Raw genomic sequence first — 9330 nt, forward strand, 5'->3', positions numbered from 1 at the left:
CCTGGACATGCGGTTTTAAAAAGAACAAAACTAGTTTTACAAGCTCATTTCTGTTACTGGTAATGCATTAAACGACACAGCAGACTGAGTACTTCAGCAAGCAGGAAATTAATAGGGACGTCATTCCTAAATAGACAGTTTTCGGTACTTCGTTTACATCCCGCAACCAACATAGATTGTGACAAAAAAAATAAAAAATGACCCAAAGAGCTAACAATCTGCGATGGTAAGAAGAGGACGTTTCATGTTTGCTGGGCCACATCAGCGGGTATCCTGCTAACTTTACATTTAAGAAATAACACCTGTCAGACCCTTTCATATAATACAAGCATCCATACATATGTCACAGGCAGTGACCAAAATATACCACTCGTTAAAGAAGTCAAGTAAGGCCATATGCAATTAGCGGCTGGACAGATCACCGCCTATTAGAGTAACCCAACATTACGGATTTTCTTGTACAACTCTATGGAAGGGGGCGTGGAAAGAACTCCAATATTGGTGGTTATGAGGTGCCAGAGAAACATTCGGAAAGCAGACACCTGGTGCCATACGCCGCAAATTGAATACAATACCCCTTAGGATGTATAATATTCGCCGACACTTCAACTGTATAGTGTTACTGTAAATCGTGAGAACAAAGCAGTAAGTAAAAGGAAAAGACAATATTTCTGGTGCCCTGACACTGCATAACTCTGTACATACAGGTGAACAGTGCCCTGACACTGCATAACTCTGTACATACAGGTGAGCAGTGCCCTGACAGACTAATTCTATACATACAGGTAGACGAGTCCTGACATACAGTAGTATAACTCTGTACACACACAGCTCTCACGAGCAGGGCCCTCTTCCCTCATGTGCTTATCCTTTCTTACTTTAATAATCTTCCACTGCATCAACTCCATCAGTCTTCTGCCACCTGATACTTATTCCAGTGTCATCTGCTGATGTAACTATGTTTATTTACCCTGTACTTGTCCTATACTGTCAACTGTAAGTTGCTGTTTTCCTGTTTGATTATTCATGTACTGTGTAATTGGGCGCTGCGGAACCCTTGTGGCACCATATAAATAAAGGATAATAATAATAATAATAATAATACAGGGAAGCAGTGGACCGGCAGGTGTGACTCGGGACACACAGGGAAGCAGTGGACCGGCAGGTGTGACTCGGGACACACAGGGAAGCAGTGGACCGGCAGGTGTGACTCGGGACACACAGGGAAGCAGTGGCCCGGCAGGTGTGACTCGGGACACACAGGGAAGCAGTGGCCCGGCAGGTGTGACTCGGGACACACAGGGAAGCAGTGGCCCGACAGGTGTGACTCTGCACATACAGGGAAGCAGTGGCCCGACAGGTGTGACTCTGCACATACAGGGAAGCAGTGGCCCGACAGGTGTGACTCTGTACATACAGGGAAGCAGTGGCCCGACAGGTGTGACTCTGTACATACAGGGAAGCAGTGGCCCGACAGGTGTGACTCTGCACATACAGGGAAGCAGTGGCCCGACAGGTGTGACTCTGTACATACAGGGAAGCAGTGGCCCGACAGGTGTGACTCTGTACATACAGGGAAGCAGTGGCCCGACAGGTGTGACTCTGTACATACAGGGAAGCAGTGGCCCGACAGGTGTGACTCTGTACATACAGGGAAGCAGTGGCCCGACAGGTGTGACTCTGTACATACAGGGAAGCAGTGGCCCGACAGGTGTGACTCTGTACATACAGGGAAGCAGTGGCCCGACAGGTGTGACTCTGTACATACAGGGAAGCAGTGGCCCGACAGGTGTGACTCTGTACATACAGGGAAGCAGTGGCCCGACAGGTGTGACTCTGTACATACAGGGAAGCAGTGGCCCGACAGGTGTGACTCTGTACATACAGGGAAGCAGTGGCCCGACAGGTGTGACTCTGTACATACAGGGAAGCAGTGGCCCGACAGGTGTGACTCTGTACATACAGGGAAGCAGTGGCCCGACAGGTGTGACTCTGTACATACAGGGAAGCAGTGCACTGACATGGAATAATTCTAAGTATTTCGGGTCGGTCTGTCGCCTGTCATCTGACACAATGTAGAGGTGTACGTACAGGTAGAAATGTGTATGTGGGCTCAGGATGAGCCCCTGCCTCCAGGTAAAGTGCACCTCTGTATCTGCAGGTAGACAGGTTTCCAGCAGAAGATGAAAGCGCTGGCAGAGAGGGAGAGTCCTAGCAGACGGGGGCAGAGGGCACTAGCATAAAGGAGGGAGGCACTGTGACAGAAGGTGGCGGTGGGAGGGGGTGGGGGGAATATAGGCATTTGCAGAGCAGGGAGTGGCACTGGCAGAGCGGTGAGTGGCGACGGCACTGGCAGAACGGGGAGTGGCGACGGCACTGGCTGAGGGAAGGGGGAGGCACTGGCTGAGGGAAGGGGGAGGCACTGGCAGAGCAGGGGTGGAGGCACTGGCAGAGGGGAGGGGTAGGCAGGGGCACGGGCAGAGGGGAGGGGGAGGCAGGGGCACAGGCAGAGGGTAGGGGAAGGCACTGGCAGAGGGGTGGGGAAGGCACTGGCAGAGGGGAGGGAGAGGCACTGGCAACTGGCACAGGGGAGGGGGAGAGGCACTGGCAACTGGCACAGGGGAGGGGGAGAGGCACTGGCAACTGGCACAGGGGAGGGGGAGAGGCACTGGCAACTGGCACAGGGGAGGGGGAGAGGCACTGGCAACTGGCACAGGGGAGGGGGAGAGGCACTGGCAACTGGCACAGGGGAGGGGGAGAGGCACTGGCAACTGGCACAGGGGAGGGGGAGAGGCACTGGCAACTGGCACAGGGGAGGGGGAGAGGCACTGGCAACTGGCACAGGGGAGGGGGAGAGGCACTGGCAACTGGCACAGGGGAGGGGGAGAGGCACTGGCAACTGGCACAGGGGAGGGGGAGAGGCACTGGCAACTGGCACAGGGGAGGGGGAGAGGCACTGGCAACTGGCACAGGGGAGGGGGAGAGGCACTGGCAACTGGGAAGGGAAAGAGGCACTGGCAACTGGGAAGGGAAAGAGGCACTGACAACTGGGAAGGGAAAGAGGCACTGACAACTGGGAAGGGAAAGAGGCACTGACAACTGGGAAGGGAAAGAGGCACTGACACTGGGGAGGGAAAGAGGCACTGACACTGGGGAGGGAAAGAGGCACTGACACTGGGGAGGGAAAGAGGCACTGACACTGTCACCAACACTGCAACAAACTTACAAATTTCTTGGACTTCTCTCCCCCTTCCTCCTGATTCTTCGGCTTCTTCTTATCCTTGGTGCTCTTGGTGGGAGCCGGTGGGCCCCCTCCATAGCCGCCTCCCCCGGCTGGCGGATCCATGCCGCTGGCTCACTCTCCCCAGAGGCCTCGCTCAGAGGGTGATAGGGTGCAGGGCGGTGGGTGCTGATCCCTTCCGCTGCGGCTGTTGTAATCCTGCGGCTGCTGTACGTGAGCTGGAGCTGCTGCTGCTGGAGGTAATCCCACCGATACTCCCGGCCAGCCCGGTGCTGCTGCTGCCGCCCTGGACACGGCGCTGTCCCCTGCAGCACACACGCTGACCCAGCCTCATTAGCATACACTCTGCATATTCATGAGCACGCGCGCAACAGGCGAACCCCCCATTCACACGTGAGGGCGGAAGAAAGGGCAGAACTCCACTTTCCAACAACTTCTTCCTCAACACTTCCGGGTTTGGAACAGACCAAACTGGACGGGGGGGTGGTGTACTTCTTTTGTTTATTTTTTTTACAACTTTTAGTTACTGTATGAGATTTCTGTCTGTAGCTTGACAAATAAAGTAATATATGTCTGTGTAGGTAGCTCACATGCGCCTGCTCTTGCGTCTTCTGGGGATTTTTGGACTGTACCATTCCATACTATGTACTAGGCGAGTGGGCGTGCTGTTAGGCTATGCGAGCTGCGACAGCGCCACCTGTTGGCCAGTGAGGGAGTTGCAGCTTGTGCAGTAGTAGTAGTACTGAGCAGCTGATTCACAGAGAGCACTTCAGTCATTCACAGATCAGCCCCTGCACCCAGTGGACTTTACAATCTATATTCCCTATCACATAGAAACACACATACACACTGGGATTATGTTTGTGCCAGAAGGAGCCAATTAACCTATCAGTGTGTTTTTGGCATGTTGGAGGAAAGCAAAGCACCCAGAGCAAACATGTGCAAATACGGGAGGACATGCAAACCCTACACAGATACGCCCTTGGTTGGGAATTGAACTGACACTTTCAGCGGTTTACCATAATACATATGGATCGCCAACCGATATTAGACGTATCTGCCGTGGGCCCACGGCACAGCAAGCCCCACAGAATTCTATGGCACTGCAATGTGCCCATATGCAGCAAGCTACTGGAGAGTGTCTACACGGGAGGTGAGCTCTCTGAACAGTAACAAGGAGTCACAAAACTGTGGAGCTGCGGTAGAAATGGAGAAGATTAGTAAATGGCTACATGGAAGTCGGGGTAAAGACGAGCTGAAATCAAGGTGATACAACATCAGATAGAATTGGATGCCCCCCATATATTTTTTTTATTAACACACAACTGTATCCTATATGAATGTAATTGAAGTGCACTATGTAGACAAAAGTGATTGGACACCCCCGCGCAAGCGAAATGGAGCAGATACGTGTTCGTGAAAGTATAACACGGGCAGAGGGCCACTCTGGACACTACGCTGACAGACAGAGTTCGCATTGATGTGCCATCCTGGATGAGCTGCCCTACCTGAGCCACTTGTGTGGGTTGTAGGGAGGTCATACAGGCACCGTCGTAGAGGGCTACGCCCCCTTCACCCCTGCACGTCTTTGTGTGGTTGAATATATGATTATATGGAGTATTACCTGCATTCCTACTGTTGTTAGAGGTAAAATATTGCGCAATGTAAGGGCAGCGGATGGTGATGGGGGCGTCGCCTCTTGCTACGGCGTGAACAGCGGCTGCAAGGCAGGATGTAGAGAATGTAGTGGGTGTGGGGGGGGGGCGTGGATGGGGGAGAGTGTCTGTAGATGCTGCAGGTGGAGGGGCGGATGGGGAAGGGAGTTGGGAGGTGCTGCGGTTGGGGTTGGGCGGGGGAGTGGGGTCCGGAGGTGCTATGGGTGGGGGAAGGGCGGGGGGTCGCGGGTGGGGAAGGGACAGTTGCAGGGGTTGCTGCGGTGTGGGGGAGGGCGTCTGTAGATGGTACGGGTGGAGGGGATTTGATGCAGGGAGGGGGTGTGCGGATGGGTGAGGGGGCTGCGGGTGGTGGAAGGGCAGGTGCGGGGGTGCGTGGATGCTGCAGGTGGGGTTGAGAGGTGCCATGTGGGTGGGGGAGAAGCATGGGTGGTGCAGGTGGGAGAGGGGCAGGTGCGGTGGTGTGGGGGAGGGGGTCAGGAGGTGCTGCAGGTGGTGGAGGGGCAGTTGGGGGGGTTGGCGTGGGTGGGGGACAGGGTCCGAGGGCGGTAGGGGAGGGGCGGTTGTGGGTATTCCGAGGGTGGGGGAGGGATGGGTGGCACAGGTGGGGAAGGGAAAGGTGCGGGGTTTGCTGCTGTGTGGGGGAGGGTGTCTGTAGATGCTACAGGTGGAAGGGGGTTGATGGGGGTGGCACAGATGGGTGAGGGGGTTGGAAGGGGCTGGGGAGGGGGGGAGGCTGCGAATTGGAGAGTGGATTTGGAGGCGGTGTGGAGTGGAGGAAAGGGGGTGTGGTGGGGGAGGGGCAGGTGCAGGGCTGTTGGGGATGGGGTAAGGGTTCCGAAGGTGCTGAGGGTGGAGAAGAGGGTGGAGAAGGGGCTGATTGCGGGGGTATGGTGGAGGGGGTCCGGAGGTGCTGCAGGTGGTGGAGGGGCAGGTGTGGGGGTGCGTGTAGGGGAGGTGGGGTGCTGCAGGTGGGGTAGGGGGTTGGGAGGTGTCATGTGGGGGGGGAAAGCATGGGTGGTGCGGGTGGAAGAGGGGCAGTTGCGGTAGTTTGGCAGATGGGGGAGGGGGTCTGGAAGTGCCGCGGGTGGTGGAGGAGCAGGTGTGGGGGTATGTGGATAACACGGGTGGGAGAGGGGGGGTGCTGCAGGTGGGGTAGGGGGCTGGGAGGTGCCGTGTGGGGGGGAGAAGCATGGGTGGAGCGGGTGGAAGAGCGGCAGGCGCGGTGGTGTGGCGGATGGGGAGGGTGTCTGGAAGTGCCGCGGGTGGTGGAGGCGCAGTTGTGGGGGTAGCAGCGGGTGGGGGACGGGGTCTTATACACACAGCATGATACTGGTCTGTACAGCATGGACATATACAGACACAGCGACTGCACTCACCACTTGTGGCTGGGCCCCGGCATTCCCATGGCCTGTCACCTCCGCTCCTCGGTGTCGTTATCCACAGAAGGCCCTGAGAGAGTCACCTCCTCACACAGCGCAGCCTCTTCCGCTTCCCGGCGCCTCCGTCAGGTGGACAGTGGACCGGCATCCCCCGAGGCCGTCCCTTCCCCACACAGCTGCAGCCTGCTCTGGTCCCCTGCCGGAGCCTCCTCCAATCCCAGTCCAGTAAAAAGTTAGTGAAGCGGGAGCGTGGCAGGCGCCCATAGGCAGCTGCCTAATGCTGGCGCCGGCCCTGACACTGAGCAGTCCCCCAGGAAGCATGGCGCCTGGAGAGCTGCGGGTAGGGGAGCGACTTTATATGGAGCTGTGGGCAGGAGTGGCGTGAGGCTGGGCGCCTGCACACAGACAGATGCGGGTGACGGGGATGTGGAAGTGGAGGGGGTTGCGGCGTTGTGCTGACGGCGTGTGGCGGTACAGTGTGGGCCGGGTGTATGAGAGAGGTTGTGGGGCGGGCGGCAGCGGTCTGTGCCGCCGTGGTGCGTGCGGCGTGTTGCCGTTACTGTGTGTCCGCGTCTGCAAGGTGACGCACAGACATGGGGCAGCAGGGAGGGGACGCAGAGACGCGGGGCGGCAGGGAGGGGATGCAGAGACACGGGCTGGCAGGGAGGGGACGCAGAGAGGCGGGGGCGCAGAGACGCGGGCCGGCAGGGAGGGGACGCAGAGACGCAGGGCGGGGATGCAGAGACGCAGGAAGGGGACGCAGAGATGCAAGGCGGCAGGGAGGGGACACAGGGTGGCAGGGAGGGGATGCAGGGCGGCAGGGAGGGGATGCAGAGACGCAGGGCGGCAGGGAGGGGACGCAGAGAGGCGGGACGCAGGGAGGGGATGCAGAGAAGCGGGAGGCAGAGATGCGGGCGGTAGGGAGGGGATGCAGAGATGCGGGGTGGCAGGAAGGGGACGCAGAGTCCCCCTCCCTGCCACCCCGCCTCTCTGCGTCCCCCTCCCTGCCGCCCCGCATCTCTGCGTCCCCCTCCCTGCCCCCCCGCCTCTCTGCATCCCCTCCCTACCGCCCCGCATCTCTGCGTCCGCTCCCTGCCGCCCTGCGTCTCTGTGTCCCCTCGCTGCCACCCCGCCTCTCTGCATCCCCTCCCTGCCACCCGCATCTCTGCGTCCCGCGTCTCTGCGTCCCCTCCCTGCCGCCCCGCCTCTCTGTGACCCCTCCCTGCCACCCCGCCTCTCTGCATCCCCTCCCTACCACCCCGCCTCTCTGCATCCCCTCCCTGCCGCCCGCATCTCTGCGTCCCCTCCCTGCCGCCCTGCGTCTCTGCATCCCCTCCCTGCCGCATTGCGTCTCTGCGTCCCCTCCCTGCCGCCCCGCGTCTCTGCGTCCCCTCCCTGCCAGCCCGCCTCTCTGCGTCCCCTCCCTGCCGCCCTGCGTCTCTGCATCCCCTCTCTGCCGCCCTGCATCTCTGCGTCCCCTCCCTGCCGCCTTGCGTCTCTGCATCCCCTCCCTGCGTCTCTGCATCCCCGCCTCTCTGCGTCCCCTCCCTGCCGCCCCATGTCTGTGCGTCACCTTGCAGACGCGGACACACAGTAACGGCAACACGCCGCACGCACCACGGCCGCACAGACCGCTGCCGCCCGCCCCACAACCTCTCTCATACACCCGGCCCACACTGTACCGCCACACGCCGTCAGCACAACGCCGCAACCCCCTCCATTTCCACATCCCCGTCACCCGCATCTGTCTGTGTGCAGGAGCCCAGCCTCACGCCACTCCTGCCCCCAGCTCCATATAAAGTCGCTCCCCTACCCGCAGCTCTCCAGGCGCCATGCTTGCTGGGGGAGTGCTCAGTGTCAGGGCCGGCGCCAGCATTAGGCAGCTGCCTATGGGCGCCTGCCACGCTCCCGCTTCACTAACTTTTTACTGGATTGGGATCGGAGGAGGCTCCGGCGGGGGGACCAGAGCAGGCTGCAGCTGTGTGGGGAAGGGACGGCCTCGGGGGACGCCGGTCCACTGTCCACCTGACGGAGGCGTCGGGGAGCGGAAGAGGCTGCGCTGTGTGAGGAGGTGACTCTCTCAGGGCCTTCTGTGGATAACGACACGAGGAGCGGAGGAGGAGGTGGCGGCGGTGTCCAGCATTCTGCAGCTGTGTGAGGATGTGACAGGCCATGGGAATGCCGGGGCCCAGCCACAAGTGGTGAGTGCGGACAGGAGTGCAGTCGCTGTGTCTGTATATGTCCATGCTGTACAGACCAGTATCATGCTGTGTGTATAGGACCCCGTCCCACACCCGCTGCTACCCCCACAACTGCGCCTCCACCACCCGCGGCACTTCCAGACACCCTCCCCATCCGCCACACCCACGCGCCTGCCGCTCTTCCACCCACACCACCCATGCTTCTCCACCCCCACACGGCACCTCCCAACCCCCTACCCCACCTGCAGCTCCCCCCCTCCCCCACCCATGTTATCCACGTACCCCCACACCTGCTCCTCCACCACCTGCGGCACTTCCAGACCCCCTCCCCCATCTGCCAAACCACCGCAACTGCCCCTCTTCCACCCGCACCACCCATGCTTCTCCCCCCCCCCCCACACGACACCTCCCAACTGCAGCACCCCACCTCGCCTACACGCACCCCCGCACCTGGCCCTCCACCACCACCCGCAGCACCTCCGGACCCCCTCCACCATCCCCCACACCCCCCGCAATCAGCCCCTTCTCCACCCGCAGCACCTTCGGAACCCTTACCCCATCCCCAACAGCCCTGCGCCTGCCCCTCCCCCACCACACCCCCTCTCCTCCATTCTTCACACCGCCTCCAAATCCACTCTCCCATTCGCAGCCTCCCCCCCTCCCCAGCACCTCCCAACCCCCTCACCCATCTGCGCCACCCCCATCAACCCCCTTCCTCCTGTAGCATCTACAGACACCCTCCCCCACACAGCAGCAAACCCCACACCCCTCCCTTCCCCACCCGTGCCACCCACCCCTCCCCCACCCTCGGAACACCCACATCCGCCCCTCCC

General features: G+C 59.9%; 1 protein-coding gene across 1 annotated transcript in view; it reads right to left on the reverse strand.

Annotated features, from left to right (window-relative positions):
- The window catches only part of DIAPH1 (diaphanous related formin 1), a 323613-nt gene extending 319951 nt beyond the window's left edge, over positions 1–3662 (reverse strand). The window contains 1 exon segment of the mRNA XM_063928853.1: positions 3227–3662. Within this exon segment, the coding sequence (XP_063784923.1) occupies positions 3227–3346 (120 nt within the window). The 5' untranslated portion in view covers positions 3347–3662.
- Positions 3663–9330: the final 5668 nt, after the last annotated feature.

Source organism: Pseudophryne corroboree, chromosome 6, assembly GCF_028390025.1.
Source record: "Pseudophryne corroboree isolate aPseCor3 chromosome 6, aPseCor3.hap2, whole genome shotgun sequence".
NCBI lineage: Eukaryota > Metazoa > Chordata > Amphibia > Anura > Myobatrachidae > Pseudophryne > Pseudophryne corroboree.